Source organism: Pecten maximus, chromosome 2 (genome assembly GCF_902652985.1).
Source record: "Pecten maximus chromosome 2, xPecMax1.1, whole genome shotgun sequence".
NCBI lineage: Eukaryota > Metazoa > Mollusca > Bivalvia > Pectinida > Pectinidae > Pecten > Pecten maximus.
The window spans coordinates 30768466-30789169 of record NC_047016.1 but is presented as its reverse complement, the minus strand read 5'-3'; the positions used below and the strand labels follow the sequence as shown (position 1 = coordinate 30789169).

The 20704-nt window shown below is 34.7% G+C and overlaps 1 protein-coding gene across 1 annotated transcript in view; it reads left to right on the top strand.

Moving 5' to 3' along the window:
• The window catches only part of LOC117342391 (myc box-dependent-interacting protein 1-like), a 49039-nt gene that overhangs the window by 7128 nt on the left and 21207 nt on the right, over positions 1 to 20704 (top strand). The window contains exons 2-3 of the mRNA XM_033904551.1: positions 2166 to 2246; positions 3500 to 3554. Coding sequence (XP_033760442.1) covers positions 2166 to 2246; positions 3500 to 3554 — 136 coding nt within the window. The remainder of the gene's footprint in view (positions 1 to 2165; positions 2247 to 3499; positions 3555 to 20704) is intronic.

Sequence of the window (20704 nt, the reverse complement as noted above, 5' to 3'; positions counted from 1 at the left end):
GGGGTTTCTATCCAAGCCAACAAGAGTGCTTAATAAAAGTCAATATAACTTGTTTCACAATTGTAGGGAAATAAATGATGTTTACATTTTTCTACATTATGAATATTACTATCTTTAACAATATGACTAGTTTTAATATAAAGATTACAAATATGACTGGTTTAAGATTGTCGGATACAAATATTCCGGGTTTCATTGTATGAGTTATGAATACGACTAGGTTCAGCTTGTTGGTTTCAAATACTTTGGTTTCAGGGTGTGGGTTACAAACACATACGACTGACGCCAAGGTGTGGGTTACAAAACACATACGACTGATGCCAAGGTGTGGGTTACAAACACGACTGATGCCCAAGGTGTGGGTTACAAATACGACTGACGCCAAGGTGTGGGTTACAAATACGACTGACGCCAAGGTGTGGGTTACAAATACGACTGGCGCCAAGGTGTGGGTTACAAATACGACTGTGCCAAGGTGTGGGTTAGAAATACGATAGGCACCAAGGTGTGGGTTACAAATACGACTGGTGCCAAGGTGTGGGCTACAAATACGATAGGCGCCAAGGTGTGGGTTACAAATACGACTGGTGCCAAGGTATGGGTTACAAATATGACTGGTGCCAAGGTGTGGGTTACAAATACGACTGGCGCAAAGGTGTGGGTTACAAAACACATACGACTGACGCCAAGGTGTGGGTTAGAAATATGACTGTGCCAAGGTGTGGGTTAGAAATACAACTGGTACCAAGGTGTAGGCTACAAATACGACTGGCGCCAGGGTGTGGGTTACAAATACGACTGGCGCCAAGGTGTAGGCTACAAATACGACTGGCGCCAGGGTGTGGGTTACAAATACGACTGGCGCCAAGGTGTAGGCTACAAATACGACTGGTGCCAAGGTGTGGGTTACAAATACGACTGGCGCCAAGGTGTGGGTTACAAATACGACTGGCGCCAAGGTGTGGGTTACAAATAGGACTGGCGCCAAGGTGTGGGTTACAAATAGGACTGGTGCCAAGGTGTGGGTTACAAATACGACTGGCGCCAAGGTGTGGGTTACAAATACGACTGGCGCCAAGGTGTGGGTTACAAATATGACTGGCGCCAAGGTGTGGGTTACAAATACGACTGGCGCCAAGGTGTGGGCTACAAATATGACTGGCGCCAAGGTGTGGGTTACAAATATGACGGGTGCCAAGGTGTGGGTTACAAATATGGTGGGTTTCAGGGTGTTGGTTACAAATATGATGGGTTTCAGGGTGTTGGTTACAAATATGGCTGGTTTCAGGGTGTTGGTTACAAATATGGCTAGCTCCAGCATATGTGTTACAAAAGTGTCCAGGTTATCAATACAACTGCTTGTTTCAGACGTTCGATCCCCAAATATGTCAATCTTTAGATCTATGAAGGATATGGCTAGGTTTGGTGTTCAAGTTATGGAATATGTCTGCAGTCAGTTTTAGTTTCCAGAAGGTGAACATAGCTTGTTTCAGTGACTGAATTATAGATTAATTGGCTGATTTTAAGGTCTGCCTTTAAAAAAAATATGACTGGTTTCAGGATCCGTCTATAAAAATATATGGCTTAGATCCAGGTACCCAGTGTGTTAAATCATATCAGTTAATAGATCAAAGACACAGTGGCAGACCGGTTAATGAGATATGTTGTTATCTGTAGATAGTATGGGGAAATGTTTTCTACAAACAACCTTTGTTTACAGGACAAATTCAAGGACATTGTTCTGATAGGGAATTACCGTGGTATCTAACATAATGTCTCGAGGAAAGTTCTGGTGGAGAATTACCGTGGTATCTAACATAATGTCTCGAGGAAAGTTCTGGTGGAGAATTACCGTGGTATCTAACATAAATGTCTCGAGGAAAGTTCTGATGGAGAATTACCGTGGTATCTAACATAAATGTCTCGAGGAAAGTTCTGATGGAGAATTACCGTGGTATCTAACATAAATGTCTCGAGGAAAGTTCTGATAGGGAATTACCATGGTATCTAACATAAATGTCTCGAGGAAAGTTCTGATGGAGAATTACCGTGGTATCTCACATAAATGTCTCGAGGAAAGTTCTGATAGGGAATTACCATGGTATCTAACATAAATGTCTCGAGGAAATCATTGTGATAGCTTAATATACCTTTGTTATTTACAGGTTCTACAGAATCTTGGAAAAGCTGAAAAGACCTCCGATGAAAAGTTAGACGAATATGTTCACAAGCTTGACAAACAGCAGGTACAGCCACATTACTATATATAGTCACTGGGAACAAATTATATACATCAACATACTTTATTTCTCCTCAAATAACCCCCCTCCCCTAGTGTGAATTATAGTTTGGGGAGGGCTAATTTGTCAACTGCTTTTGGCTTACTATTTTGAAATGGATAATTCTGAAAAAATGATGACAGAGACTTATAATTAGCAAGGGCTTATTTGTGGATAAGTACAGTATATGGAGAATTAAATACCATGGTATGGCTTTCAAAACATCACACTGACATCTGTCCGTCAACTTTTTCTTCAGAACACTAGTCCAAAATGAATGAACAGGTTTTGAAACAAAATGGCCTGCAGCATGCTTGTGGTTTTTGGGTTGGGGTGCTCTTAATAGAACAATTGACAAGGCCATGTTTCCTTGTGAATTGTGGTCTCTTCTTTCTCTTGAACAATCTCTGGTAGGTTAAAAGACTGAAATCTGCGTGATATAGGGGAAGTTTGCTTATAAGTCAGAATGCACTATTACATACAGTATATCGTATATATAAACGGTGTAAAATTCTGCTCTCTCAGTATGGTTGGTAAAATCGGTAGAAATTTAACTGTGGTAATAACTGTGGTAAAAGTTTTGCTGTACTTGACATGTCTCGTCACCAGAGATTGAGGTAGTACCGTGATCTAAGGTAGACAGTGAATCATTTCTCTATACAGCTGTCCTTAAATATACACCCATCTCTCTCTGATTTGATATTAGTGTTATGAGAAACCTGTAAGTTTAATATGCTTTCAGTTTAATGAAAACTTATCTTTGTCTTGATTTGAAATTTAAAGGGAATTAAAAGTAGTTCCTATGATCTTTGTCTTGATTTGAAATTTAAAGGGCATTAAAAGTAGTTCCTTTGTAAATATAGTGGAGTTTTTAAGCTATACATCAAAAAATGATTATATTTTTTTTTGGCGATATATAATTAATTCACATCAGAAAGGTGAAGTAGAGTGTTAGATCAATACCTGGGGTGGTTTGTGTTTCTAAGGAAGCTGGACAGCATTAGTGAGGTAACCACAAGCTACTACAAGGGGATTCTGAGTGAAAATGGCCGTAGCTGTTCATAGTGTGATAAACCCAGCAAACAAACAGATATCTGTTGTGATGTTGTGATGTTATGATGTTGGTATATGTTTTACTTTCTGATATTTATACCTGTTTATGTAGCTGGTGCTCATTACTAAGCGATTATATATATATATATATATTTTTTTTTAAATAGGAAACTGCAAACAAATTCCAGAAAGAACTACGCACCTACATCAATGCTGCAAAAGGTAGGTTATGGTTACTGTGTAGCTGACATATAACATCAGCTGTCTGGTCCGACTCATATTGCTAATCCTTGTCAGACAGTGTAAAATGAGCCATACCACTGCATATTGTTTGTAATGAAACCTGCCTCTTGTGCGACCATGCATGTAAAATGTTACAGAGTCATTATTTACACTGAAACAAAATTTAAAGATCAGATAATGCTAAACATGATGTAAAACATTACCGGTACTTACTTACATTACAGACGCTATTCTGTACTGTACCAGAAATACAGGCCAGATATTAGGTGCTTACCTAGGACAATATCAACATTTTGCTTTTATTAGTGTTAAACATTCTCATCATACATAAGTTTAAAGTCCATAACATGAATTACAAAATGTATATACGGTATGTACATAAAAATAAATGAGTCCAAAGTCAAATGTGTTAAAATCTTTAAATAACTTGTTCTTAATAACTGAGAGTTACTGGATAAAAGGCTACTTAGCTTGTTCAAATGAATGACATTGATGTACTTTCAAGGTCACATGGATCAAATTTAAAATATTGATTTATAAATTACTTCTTTTGAATTTTTCCTTAAAGGCATGCTTAGATGAAGGCCTATCAAATGTGTTCAAATGAATGACCTTGATGAACTCTCAGTGATGAGCATTACAGGCCTATTGGGGCTGCTGTATATAATACATGTACATGAATGGAGGAACAACAGCCCTACTGGGTCCGTTAGTTGCACCAGTGCCGGTTACACACACACAGAGGACTTAATTGTGTCCTGACCATCCCACTAAGTTTAGGAACGTTCACAACCTACAAAACTGATCAAGACATCATGTCAGCTTTTAACTTTCTTTTGTACATAAAAACTGTCACCAATATTTACATTTCCTTTGTACAATTAAATTACTATAACTAGAAATATTAATACAAATGTATACTCAAAATAAGTTTGGTAATGATTAGATATTTCTATGTGTGAGGTTATAATTAAATTTCGACATGGTGAGATTTGGAGGGTTTGGTGTAGACAAGGTCATGATCAACATGAGCGAGTTTAGCCTCTACATATACTCTTGATCTTTTTAAAACAGGGGTGGGGTGGGTTTGGTAGTAAAGTGTATTGTCTCCAGGTTCATTTACTTGAGGAGAGATTCGACACCTGTAACTGTATATCTACAACCAATGAATATGTACAGTTCCAAACCAGAACTTAATTGTCAGAAGTCACGGATAATGGCCCTGGGCGAGTTGCAAATGTTCCGACAGTAAGGTCTCTTGTATTTTTTATCCTGTATCATTTATCATCAAACTAGAACTGAAGTCAAAGATCTAGGAGTTTTTTTCTGAACATTGTGAGAAAAGATACACTCAAGTTTGTTTTGGTGTCAGGATCATCAGCGTAGCCGGCGATACAGGATAATGTCTAATTGTAGGGACAGGTAGAGGTGGGGACTCACCTGTAACAAGATACTTAGGTGTGTTCGTACTGTATACAGGTGTAGTACTGTGAAGCAGCCCCAAGTCTAGGATAATCACACATATACACTACTTTATACTTTTATGTCCGTAATGCAGGTGTTATTTTTACCTCCAGGTATACATTCTTCGAGTGTATTTTTATTTTCATTTTCATTTTTTTTTTCGGGAACATGTAAAATGGAAATTGGTGTTGTAGGGTTCAAACTGTGGGCAGAAGTTTCAAACAGTAACACTTGTTTTAGATAATGCAGCCTGTACAGTACTCTGGTGTTTAAATAACCTGCCTGAATATTGTTGGAATAAAATCTTGCAAATTATGTGATAAGGTTTTAGTATGAGATGAAATTCTCGATGCTTAATGATATAGCTTAAGTCCATGTAACATCTGTGATGAAAATGTGGCCAAAAATAACATTACTGGGAGTACTGTACATCAACCGAGATAAGCTGATTATTGATGTAGCTAACCTTTTTTGGTTTGTCAGGTAACTCTGTGACATGCTGGCAAATCAATAGTTTTTTTCTGTTGTCTGACCAACCCTATATCTTTGTTTTATTCATAGCCCCCTGGAATTTTTTAGATGAAGAATTTTTACCTGGAATAAAAACTTATGTGAGCAAGGTACTTTAGATGAAAAGTTTAAATATATGTTTATCATTTATGTAAATAGGACTTTAAATATTGATGAACTCTGGTTTCCGTTTCATAAGTATTCAATTAAACTGTAAAATTTCCTGATGTTATGAAATTCTATAATCCAGGGAAATAGTACTTATGTTAATAACGGAAATCTAAAGACCATGCTAGTCCGGGGAAAACTGGGTCGTTTAGGATACACAGTACTTACTAGTGATAGTGACTCCATATAAACTATACAACAATGTCTCAATGGTGTGTAGGCTGACCTCAATACAGAGAAAACTGATATTACATGCATCACCGACTTTATAGTATCTGTCTCCACATAGGTATGTAGGTGTTATAGTAAAAATTCTGGAGACTTATTGTAGAATGATGGAGGGGGTAAGGGAGGTCAGCATTCTCCTACAGCTGTTAGTCACTCTCCAGATGTTTAATTGATTAGTTAATGTTTTAAAGTTTCGTTAGAATCCTTTTGTTTCAGTGTGAGGTAATATTTTGAAGAAGTAATTGGTATGTGTATTGACGAGTTATATAAATGATCAGTTAGATATAAGAAACTTGATAGGTATAGGTAGTCTTCCATTTCTTTTTGTGATATAAATAAAGATTAAAAAAAATGAGAATAAGATGCCATATATACGGACATTTTGAGGAATGTGAAGGATGGTATGATGCGTGATGATACCCGAAATATCAGCCAGAAGATGGATCATTTTCATCCAGGCCCAATTACTGTCTTTGGGAGAAAATGCCAAGTTTTCATTTGAGATTGATAACAACTTCCAGAATGCAATTAAATCCTATACACTGTTTATCTCTCCGTGTCAGGTGCAGTTGTACTTATGTAACATTTCAAGATTAAGTTTGCATTGCAAATTTTGCCGGAATTTTGATATTTAAGTAATCCAGTCTGAAAGGAGACCACTATTCCGAAAAGCAGTTTTACTATGCAAAAATTTGGTATTAAAAACCTACATAAAAAGAAGAGTTTATGGGTGGTCTAATACATTAGAAAAATTAAGGTTATGAAAATGTATATACCTGTCATGGCCACTACTATGTTCCCAACATTTTTCTCTGTATCTCTGTATTTGTAGGTCTGTTTCTCTGTATCTCTGTATTTGTTTATCTGTTTTCTCTGTATTTGTATATCTGTTTTCTCTGTATCTCTGTATTAGTATATCTGTTTTCTCTGTATCTCTGTATTTGTATGTCTGTTTCTCTGTATCTCTGTATTTGTATATCTGTTTCTCTGTATCTCTATTTGTATGTCTGTTTTCTCTGTATCTCTGTATTTGTATATCTGTTTCTCTGTATCTCTGTATTTGTATATCTGTTTCTCTGTAATTCTTTGTTGGGCTGGGTGTATATCACCCAGTAAACAGCGAGGGTCATTTTGAGGCAGAGGGTCCTAGTAGTAGCTGGTTGCTACCTCTGAACAGCATACAGGGCATTCATCACAAGATATCCAGAGAGGGGTATATTGACCTGTCCAGTGATAACACAGGTTGGGCGGTCATCTTTAGATATGTCTATTCATGAGACACCTATCTGTCTTTTTAAAAAGATATTTTATGATTCTGAACTTGAACATGGACTGTATCAAATTTTGTTTACTGTAATTAAGACATGACTGGCTTTTAAGAGTAACAATATTGTATCACCAATGATTTTTTCTGTGAGCGAGATGTCAATGGACACAGAATTGTGAGTTTTATCTTTGTGATCTGATCATACCCCGGGTTGTAATTGTTAGTATTTTTTCAGTAAATTAAAGCTTAGATATTAGATGGCCATGGTGATAACTGAACATTTTTGCACTAAACTGTTGAAATTCAAACCCCTTAACTAAATCTGTCCTTATAGAGAATGTAGAAAGGTGATACATATCATAGTAAGAAAAGGTTTGATGTTCGAGGCTTCCATTACATACCTGTGACCAGGTGACCTATATTTTGGTTTGGCTGTGACCTAGACTTTTGCTCCTCCTGGTTGTCAGGGTTTGTGTGAGGACTTGTAGCTCTTACATGTCTTCAACCGATATTGGATAACAGATGATTTATCAGTGAACCTAAGTCCGCAGTGATTTTCTTACCCTAATTATACAGGGGCCTGTACCTTTTCCATTGGGAAAATATAGCCATATCTTTTTAATTTCGGCAAAAATGTACTTTCTTCCAAGCTCAAAAATAATCATCAAGTCATTTTGAATAAGCATAATATAGCTATGATCAATCAATTATAGCATTGGCTTGTGAAAATATTTTGTGAAATGTTGTATGATCAACATTTCTTCATATTTATTAACAAACAAGGGAAAATATGAACTAAAAATTGGGAAAATACAGCAAATTTCTTTAGGGGAATTACGGGGCCTGTATTCGGCCCCAAATCCATGCCAAAATAATCATTTGTCCGTAATAAATCCTTTGGTGCAATCTGGATTTTATATTGTGGACGACATGTTCCTTACACAATTAGGACAATATGGCATTGTCATTTCTCTTTCATTCATTCAATTCTTTATTTCCTCCAAAATAATGAAGAGTACGATGAAAAAGAAAAATGAATTAAGTGCAGATAAATATTGGAAAACTAGAAGGTGCAGACATACATTGACATGTATGTTGGATCATTAATAATATTTATCATATATAAGAAGCCATATATTCATCAAGGGTGACCTGGTCTAAAATAACATACTTTTAAAGTTATATATAAATGACAGTGTTTTGAAAATTTACCAAACATACAATATTTACTGACATACAGGTCATATTATGTGACTTTTCAGAAAAAAATAGGCAATCTTTAGTAAAGGATATGTAGACCAGATTCAGTCTTTTTACCTGGCAGGTTCTGTATATTCCTATAGCCCAGGAGCTACAGATAGGATTAAAAGTTTGCTTTAATTTTAGCCATTAGTCCGTCATCAAGTCCTTTTTCAGGGTCAGATTTTTTTTTCTTACTTAAACTATGACAACCAAGTTTTGTATGTGAACATCTTTTGCAGTAGAAAAATGCCATATACTGTACTTAGATTAATAGTGAACAAATGGCAACAACTGTATATTATAAGTCTCTTTTATATACAGAGTTATTGCCCTTTATTCACTTTCACTTCATATAGAGGGTATCTTGTATACACTTTCATCTGTATTTGCCAAGTTTTGCTCGTGATTATCTCTTGAGATTACAAAGTGTTAAATACAAAAATCAGCTGTCATTATATACAGAGGCAATGGCTTTTGTTAAACGCTTGTCCGTTTGTCTTAACATTACAGTGTTACCTATATTTATCAAATTTTAGCACATGAGCACTATATGTCATATCTTTCAGGGTAACAAAAACCATATTACCATATTCATCCAATTATAAGCCTACATCTGGTAATAAGCCAAAGGTTGGGAATTAGCCCATGCCTGATATTATGTTCCCCTAAATCTGTTGCAGTTCAGTAAAACACTAACAATTACCATTTTAAATTCCTTGTCCTATCCAATAATCTTACACCCTACTGTGTTAGTCGCTGCACTTATTTATATCTAGCATCATTGATAAAATCATGTCCCAATAAGCTACCGAAATTTGATAGAAAATATAGCTAGAAATCTTGGAGAATGAGTCGTTTCTTTCATCAGTGTATTGGACAGTTTTATTTCTGTTGATTTTAGGTATTTCTACCTACGTAATCTTCTGTCAATTGTAGGTATTTCTACAGACGTGATCTTCTGTCAATTGTAGGTATTTCTACAAACGTAACCTTCTGTCAATTGTAGGTATTTCTACAGACATAATCTTCTGTCAATTGTAGGTATTTCTACAAACGTAACCTTCTGTCAATTGTAGGTATTTCTACAGACGTAATCTTCTGTCAATTGTAGGTATTTCTACAGACGTAATCTTCTGTCTTTATCAGATAAAATCATGTTCATTTCTTGTTAAGTTAATGTTTTGTAAACATAAGCCTATCAAAGTAAGACTAGGAATATATTTAGGTCATGGATATATATATAGTAATTTATACATTTTTAAGTGAAAGTATGTGGTGAAAAGTGTTGATAATAAAACCTTTACAAATATAAAATATTTCGGGGAGTATTAAGTGTGACATTTCATCACCTATGTTTACTGGGTTGACATGTAATATAAGAAGGAGGTTTGTGGACACCTACATACACCTGAGGAGTGGAGACGTCAAACTGAGGCTGACTGTATCACGCTATAGGTAAATGTCAGACATTCCTTTACAGTCGACTTACTACCCAAACAAACATTTCTCTGCTATATATAGACACAAGATCAGGTTTCTTGATTTATATATATATATACAGTCTACCCTCGTTATATTACCACATTTTGTCCACAAGAGTTATGGCGGTATAACGAGGGTGGCGATAGTATCAAATTATGTACATTACAACCATGAAAGTGATAGCATTACCAAGGTTTCATTAAATACAAGCTGAGTATTGTATTTACAATATGTATTGTATTGATTATAACACATATATGATATCCTTAATTTTGTGTTTTAGGTTTATCTACGTGAGATAATCTCGCAGTAAAAACATTACACAATTTATAATATACATGTACAACATAATGTAGATTCGTTAGTCAATCATTCTTTAGGCTATACATTTTTGTATAAGGTTAAGATTTTACAAATTCAATTTTTAGAAATAGGCATTGCTCTGCTTTTGCCGCATGCCATCCATTAAATAATCTGTCAAAGTATTTGACAGTATTTGACAGTGACTTTTCCACCTAGACTGACAAAGCCAAACGTTCATACTACACAATAGGAACACAAAGTGAGTAGAAATCGGTCATGTTTTTATTCCAAACCAAACCATAAATGCCGGTGGATGTGACATTATAATAAAAACATCCAAATATCGATCTACATCAGCAATAGATAATCGTCCAAGCATAAAGTTATGTCGCCTGTACAATATGCAAGTTCTTCAATCACCAAAAACAGAACAAAATGGCGATATTGTCAAGGGAAAAATATATAACGTTTCGGGATGTTTGTATTTTAACAAATGTGGCGGATGGTGGTATGCGAGGGTGGCAGACTTAACGAAGAACTTATAATTATAGAAGGGAAATTCGTTCCAGAGGTTTGGGAGGGTGGCGGAGGTTTGCAGTATGGGAGGGTGGCAGTAGATTCAGATAGCGATAGGTCGAGGGTACATGGACAGTGACGTCACTGTATATCTTTATAATATATATGTATATATTTCTGAAATGAAACATCAACAATAATGATTTTGAAATAAAAAATATTGATGTTTTGAAATAATTCTGTCTGTTGGTTTCATTTTCTTAAATGTATAGCAAAATTGGGAATGTAATTGAAAACTGATGCATTATAGGAAATATGTATGTATAACTAAATAATTAAATATTGTGTGGACAATTTCTGTGATTTATAATTATATAATTCAGATAAAGTATTATGTGTCTACAGGAAAGACTGTTACATACGCACTCTTAATTCTTTTTGGGGAAAAAACTTGTATTTTTAGGAGTAAATGTACATGCAGTAGATTAAATGTCACCTAGGATATTATATAAACTGTTACTGTTAGCTTATTTGATGTTATTTTTCGATGAACTTTGACATTTTCTGGGCCTTTTTAGAATTCAGGTGACACATGGGTCTTGTCAGATCAGAAGGTTCAAACAGTAACATTAGCCAGCAGGGTCCTGTGTTCATCAAACTAGAGATTCCATATATATATATATATCATATTTACCCTGTAGTAAGCCCTGGGGACAACTCATTAACTTGGACTAAATTAAGTGGGGGTGGGGTGGGAGAGGTGGGGGTGGAGTAAGCCCTGGGGGACAACTCATTACCTTAGACTAAATTAAGTGGGGGTGGGGTGGGAGAGGGTTGGAGGTACTGTCAGTTTGTTATTAATTATGGTATAATTATGACCTCTAAAATTTTACTTAATCTATTTTTAGATCTTTGGAAAACTAAACATTGTCATTTACATGTATTCCCCACAGGGGACAGTAGTGAAATACTGACCTTTTAAGTACAATAAGTAAACACTCAGATTTTATTTATTATGTTAAGGTCGGTATTTTATTTATTATGTTAAGGTCGGTATTTATTTATTATGTTAAGGTCAGTATTTATTTATTATGTTAAGGTCGGTATTTATTTATTATGTTAAGGTCAGTATTTATTATGTTAAGGTCGGTATTTATTTATTATGTTAAGGTCAGTATTTATTATGTTAAGGTCGGTATTTATTTATTATGTTAAGGTCGGTATTTATTTATTATGTTAAGGTCGGTATTTATTTATTATGTTAAGGTCAGTATTTATTATGTTAAGATCGCGTTCCCTGTTGGATTCCCAGTCACTGAGTATTTTCAGTTTGAGGAGGAGCTATAATACTTTGTACTGGTATCAACTTTCACAAGCAGAGTTTCAGAATGGGATTGAAATTCATCAAGATATCCATTTATGTATTACTGAGTATTGGCATTCAAATATTACAATGTGATTTTGATTAACGAAGCAAATTTTCATCTTGGAGCAGAAATATTTAAAAAAAAAAAAAAAAAAAAGGGGGTGGGGAGCAAAACATTTGTTTGGTAATCGTTGATTGGTAAAGGTGCTTATTTTTGTTTCTTCTCCTTCTGTAATGGTGCCCTGTTTGAGGCTTCACAATGTCCCTTAAGTTTATTCAGTGTTGACCTCGGAATGCTTGGCCGCTGGGATGGGAGTATATAACAGGCACTAGTTTACATTAAATCATAACATTTTGGCTGCTGCTGCATGTTGTGCACTGCTAGGCATCTCTGGCTACATACTTGATCAGCCCAGTGTCAGTCGTGATAAATGTCTCGCTTGAACCCTGGTCACCTTGTGGTCACCTTGTGGTCACCTCAGGCCATACATTATCATACACAGGTAGTAAGCAAATACAGTTTTATCAAGTTTATATTGATCAGATTTACATAAACTATATGAAATGGCTTTAATTGTTAAATAACTGGTATCTGATGCACAGACCTGTAATATTACGATGATGGGTCGTCATCGGTTTTATACTCTGTGCCATGGTTTTAAACTCTGTACCTGGTATCCCCTCATACTGAAATATAGCTAGCAAATTATTGCCCTGTGGCATTGAAAAAGAAAGAAGAAAAAAAGATTTTAACAGTACAAAATTTCATGAATGAAACACATTTCTACTCCTACCATGTAGTATTTGGGGCATTAGTATTTTACTTCAGTGGTTCCATTGGGACATCTACGTATTTGATACTTGAATACTAGAACTTGTGTAGGACCAAGACAGGATATTCCTGCTGTATCTAACTTTATGTTGAAATGCCACTAATGGAGGGACCTCCTCAGAAAGAACTCGGGTGGTTCCTCTGATGTCTGTTTCATGACATCAGAGAGCCCAACTATGTAAGGCCTCCTGTATCACACTGTATGATGAGCGCAGGAGAAGACTAAGAGAGGACTGTGTCTTTAACTTGGATATATTGGAAAAACTAGAATAGATCAGCTTCCCCATTACAACACTAGGGGTCTTTATCACAACATTTGGTAACTTAATCACAACACTAGGGATCTTTATCACAACACTAGGGGTCTTTATTACAACACTAGATATCTTTATCACAACACCAAGGATCTTTATCACAACACTAGATATCTTTATCACAACACCAAGGATCTTTATCACAACACTAGAGATCTTTATTACAACACTAGATATCTTTATCACAACACTAGATATCTTTATCACAACACCAAGGATCTTTATCACAACACTAGATATCTTTATCACAACACCAAGGATCTTTATCACAACACTAGAGATCTTTATTACAACACTAGATATCTTTATCACAACACTAGATATCTTTATCACAACACTAGGGATCTTTATCACAACACTAGATATCTTTATCACAAAAATATCTATCTTTATCACAACACAAGATATCTTTATTACAACACTAGGGGTCTTTATCACAACATTTGGTAACTTAATCACAACACTAGCGATCTTTATCACAACACTAGATATCTTTATCACAACACCAATGATCTTTATCACAACACTAGATATCTTTATCACAAAACTAGGGATCTCTATCACAACACTAGAGATCTTTATTACAACACTAGAGATCTTTATCACAACACCAAGGATCTGTATTACAACACTAGTGATCTTTATTACAACACCAGAGATCTTTATCACAACACCAATGATCTTTATCACAACACTAGAGATCTTTATTACAACACTAGATATCTTTATCACAACACTAGATATCTTTATCACAACACCAATGATCTTTATCACAACACTAGAGATCTTTATCACAACACCAATGATCTTTATTACAACACCAGAGATCTTTATCACAACACCAAGGATCTTTATCACAACACTAGAGATCTTTATTACAACACTAGATATCTTTATCACAACACCAATGATCTTTATTACAACACCAGATATCTTTATCACAACACTAGGGATCTCTATCACAACACTAGAGATCTTTATTACAACACTAGAGATCTTTATCACAACACCAAGGATCTGTATTACAACACCAGAGATCTTTATCACAACACTAGGGATCTTTATGACAACACAAGGGGTCTTTATCACAACACTAGTGATCTTTATCACAACACTAGGGATCTTTATGACAACACTAGATATCTTTATCACAACACTAGATATCTTTATCACAACACTAGATATCTTTATCACAACACTAGCTATCTTTATCACAACACCAAGGATCTTTATCACAACACTAGATATCTTTATCACAAAACTAGCTATCTTTATCACAACACCAAGGATCTTTATCACAACACTAGATATCTTTATCACAACACCAAGGATCTTTATCACAACACTAGATATCTTTATCACAAAACTAGCTATCTTTATCACAACACTAGGGATCTTTATTACAACACTACAGATCTTTATCACAACACCAAGGATCTTTATTACAACACCAGAGATCTTTATCACAACACCAAGGATCTGTATTACAACACCAGAGATCTTTATCACAACACTAGGGATCTCTATCACAACACTAGAGATCTTTATTACAACACTACAGATCTTTATCACAACACCAAGGATCTGTATTACAACACCAGAGATCTTTATCACAACACTAGGGATCTCTATCACAACACTAGAGATCTTTATCACAACACTAGAGATTTTTATCACAACACTAGCTATCTTTATCACAACACTAGAGATCTTTATCACAACACTAGCTATCTTTATCACAACACCAAGGATCTTTATCACAACACTAGGGATCTTTATCACAACACTAGAGATCTTTATCACAACACTAGAGATCTTTATCACAAAACTAGGGATCTTTATCACAACACCAGCGATCTTTATCACAACACTAGGGATCTTTATCACAACACTAGATATCTTTATCACAACACTAGTGATCTTTATCACAACACCAGGGATCTTTATCACAACACTAGAGGTCTTTATCACAACACTAGTGATCTTTATCACAACACTAGCTATCTTTATCACAACACTAGTGATCTTTATCACAACACTAGCTATCTTTATCACAACACCAAGGATCTTTATCACAACACTAGATATCTTTATCACAACACTAGGGATCTTTATCACAACACCAAGGATCTGTATTACAACACCAGAGATCTTTATCACAACACTAGGGATCTTTATGACAACACCAGGGATCTTTATCACAACACTAGAGGTCTTTATCACAACACTAGTGATCTTTATCACAACACTAGCTTTCTTTATCACAACACTAGTGATCTTTATCACAACACTAGATATCTTTATCACAACACTAGGGATCTTTATCACAACACCAAGGATCTTTATCACAACACTAGAGATCTTTATCACAACACTAGGGATCTTTATCACAACACCAGCGATCTTTATCACAACACTAGAGATCTTTATCACAAAACTAGGGATCTTTATCACAAAACTAGGGATCTTTATCACAACACTAGCTATCTTTATCACAACACCAAGGATCTTTATCACAACACTAGAGATCTTTATCACAACACTAGATATCTTTATCACAACACTAGATATCTTTATCACAACACTAGATATCATTATCACAACACCAGAGATTTTTATCACAACACTAGCTATCTTTATCACAACACTAGATGTCTTTATCACAACACTAGTGATCTTTATCACAACACCAGGGATCTTTATCACAACACTAGGGATCTTTATCACAACACTAGAGATCTTTATCACAACACTAGGGGTCTTATCACAACACTAGAGATCTTTATCACAACACTAGATATCTTTATCACAACACTAGAGATCTTTATCACAACACCAAGGATCTTTATTACAACACTAGATATCTTTATCACAAAAATATCTATCTTTATCACAACACCAGAGATCTTTATCACAACACTAGGGATCTTTATCACAACACTAGAGATCTTTATCACAACACTAGAGATCTTTATCACAACACTAGGGATCTTTATCACAACAATAGAGATCTTTATCACAACACTAGAGGTCTTTATCACAACACTAGTGATCTTTATCACAACACTAGCTATCTTTATCACAACACTAGTGATCTTTATCACAACACTAGATATCTTTATCACAACACTAGGGATCTTTATCACAACACCAAGGATCTTTATCACAACACTAGAGATCTTTATCACAACACTAGGGATCTTTATCACAACACCAGCGATCTTTATCACAACACTAGAGATCTTTATCACAAAACTAGGGATCTTTATCACAAAACTAGGGATCTTTATCACAACACTAGCTATCTTTATCACAACACCAAGGATCTTTATCACAACACTAGAGATCTTTATCACAACACTAGATATCTTTATCACAACACTAGATATCTTTATCACAACACTAGATATCATTATCACAACACCAGAGATTTTTATCACAACACTAGCTATCTTTATCACAACACTAGATGTCTTTATCACAACACTAGTGATCTTTATCACAACACCAGGGATCTTTATCACAACACTAGGGATCTTTATCACAACACTAGAGATCTTTATCACAACACTAGGGGTCTTATCACAACACTAGATATCATTATCACAACACTAGATATCTTTATCACAACACTAGAGATCTTTATCACAACACCAAGGATCTTTATTACAACACTAGATATCTTTATCACAAAAATATCTATCTTTATCACAACACCAGAGATCTTTATCACAACACTAGGGATCTTTATCACAACACTAGAGATCTTTATCACAACACTAGAGATCTTTATCACAACACTAGGGATCTTTATCACAACAATAGAGATCTTTATCACAACACTAGAGATCTTTATCACAACACTAGGGGTCTTATCACAACACTAGGGATCTTTATCACAACACTAGCTATCTTTATCACAACACTAGGGATCTTCATCTCTCTCTTTCCTCTCTGGTCTTTCTGTGTTTTCTGTTCTGTTAGATACTCGTCATCATATGATGCTTTTCAAGGACATCAGGTTAAATCCTCATACAGACCATTTTCTAATATGGGAAATCCTGAGCAGTGATTAAACTTCACCGACATTGTCTAGACTTAGTATTTAGGTCTGTTTCCGTTATTTTCATTTAGCTACATTAAATTTGGAGTGAAGACATTTATTTTACAACCACTTCCTGGTTAATGGTTAACTCCGAACCATGATACATGAATATTCTACATTGACTGTGAATAATTTGCCCAGTTTTCTTCAAACAAGTTATTATGTATGATAAAATGTCATTGGAGTGTTGTGTATGGAGTATTTAAAATTGGTTTATCTTGTTATATTGTTATTGTGTTTTGGTTAAAACATTGATAACTTCTTTATATTAAAGACCTGAACTAAAACCATTGGTATTTGTTCTTAAAGAAACCATTTGTACTCTAAAAGACACAATTTGTTCTTAAGAAACCACTTGTATTTGTTTTAAAAGAAACGATTTGTATTTGTTTTAAAAGATTTTTTAAAGATACTCAATAGTAATTGAAAACGATTTGTAATATAGTAATTGAAAACGATTTGTAAGCATGCTGCCCAAGTTATATAATAAATAGAATCCAAAATTTTTTTAACCTTCATTGAATTTGATAATGTATACAAAGAGTTTAAAAATGACCTTGATATGACATTTCGGACAGAAACCATTAATTACAGCTATAAAGAATACCAAATTATGACCCCTGCATTGTTTGTTTGGAATGTGGGGACATCATATTGGTGTAAAAAAACACACATTTATACAGAGTTGTGACACTGTCCTTATGTGGAATTAACATGGCCACCAAAAAATGTGGGTTTCTTGTGTAAATATTGTACTGTCAGGTTTGATGGAGTTGCCTTTTACATACCAGAGGATGTGTCCTGTTTTAAATCTGCATATAATTATATGTATGCATAATGGTGCTTGGGATTAAGGAGAGAGGTAATTGTAGAATGTACAAGATAACTTAATGGATCAAAATACACACAGCATTATACAGATAAGTTACAGCATTATACAGATAATACAGCATTATACAGGGAAGTTACAGCATTATACAAAGAAGTAATAGCATTATACAGAGAAGTTACAGCATTATACAGAGAAGTTACAGCATTATACAGATAAGTTACACACAATATTATACAGAAAATTTACACACAGCATTATACAGAAAAGCTACACACAACATTATACAGAGAAGTTACAGCATTATACAGAGAAGTTACACACAGCATTATACAGAGAAGTTACACACAGCATTATACAGAGAAGTTACAGCATTATACAGTGAAGTTACACACAGCATTATACAGAGAAGTAACACACAGCATTATACAGAGAAGTAACACACAGCATTATACAGAGAAGTTACACCATTATACAGAGAAGTTACACACAATATTATATAGAGAAGTTACAGCATTATACAGTGAAGTTACACACAGCATTATACAGAGACGTAACAGCATTATACAGTGAAGTTACACACAGCATTATACAGAGAAGTTACAGCATTATACAGAGAAGTTACACACAGCATTATACAGAGAAGTTACACACAGCATTATACAGAGAAGTTACAGCATTATACAGAGAAGTTACACACAGCATTATACAGAGAAGTTACAGCATTATACAGAGAAGTTACAGCATTATACAGATAAGTTACAGCATTATACAGAGACGTAACACAGCATTATATAGAGAAGTTACAGCATTATACAGAGAAGTTACACACATCATTATACAGAGAAGTTACACACAGCATTATACAGAGAAGTTACACACATCATTATACAGAGAAGTTACACACAGCATTATACAGAGAAGTTACAGCATTATACAGAGAAGTTACAGCATTATACAGAGAAGTTACAGCATTATACAGAGAAGTTACACACAATATTATACAGAGAAGTTACAGCATTATACAGTGAAGTAACAGCATTATACAGAGAAGTTACAGCATTATACAGAGAAGTAACACACAGCATTATACAGAGAAGTTACAGCATTATACAGAGAAGTTACACACAATATTATACAGAGAAGTTACAGCATTATACAGTGAAGTTACACACAGCATTATACAGAGACGTAACAGCATTATACAGTGAAGTTACACACAGCATTATACAGAGAAGTTACAGCATTATACAGTGAAGTTACACACAGCATTATACAGAGAAGTTACACACAGCATTATACAGAGAAGTTACACACATCATTATACAGAGAAGTTACATACAGCATTATACAGAGATGTAACACACAGCATTATATAGAGAAGTTACAGCATTATACAGAGAAGTTACACACATCATTATACAGAGAAGTTACACACAGCATTATACAGAGAAGTTACAGCATTATACAGTGAAGTTACACACAGTATTATACAGAGAAGTTACAGCATTATACAGTGAAGTTACACACAATATTATACAGAGAAGTTACACACAGCATTATACAGAGAAGTTACACACAGCATTATATAGAGAAGTTACAGCATTATACAGAGAAGTTACACACATCATTATACAGTGAAGTTACAGCATTATACAGAGAAGTTACACACATCATTATACAGTGAAGTTACAGCATTATACAGAGAAGTTACAGCATTATACAGAGAAGTTACACACAGCATTATACAGAGAAGTTATACACAGCATTATACAGAGAAGTTACAGCATTATACAGAGAAGTTACACACAATATTATACAGAGAAGTTACACACAGCATTATACAGATAAGTTACACACAACATTATACAGTGAAGTTACAGCATTATACAGAGAAGTTACAGCATTATACAGAGAAGTTACATCATTATACAGAGAAGTTACAGCATTATACAGAGAAGTTACACACAATATTATACAGAGAAGTTACAGCATTATACAAAGAAGTTACACACAGCATTATACAGTGAATTTATAAAATTATACAGAGAAATAACAGGATCTATCGTCAGTATTATCAATAGGAAGTTTGCATCACCAGGCAATTGACTGACATTTATTAATCTGATGTTTATTCATCTTAAGATACAGTTTGTATCTACTTAGAGAAATTTAGTCATTGTTATAGTTCAGACCACCAAGACATTTTGTTGTTGTCTTGTATATAAACTTAACGCTCAATCTGTTAGATATGTGGAGGCATGGTGTCTGCTGCTATTCATTTTTTTTGGATGATTTGCTGAAAGTATGTTTACATGTTTATACATAAATATTACCTCACTGGTTCCTGAAATCTAATAATCTTAACACACACTGGCTCTCACTCAAGTAGTCATTTCCTATGTTTACATACAATGGTCTTACTCTCACTAAATCTACATGTATACACACAAGCTGATCACAGAAATGTTTTTTTCCTTCCTTGAACAATTTGATGAATTCA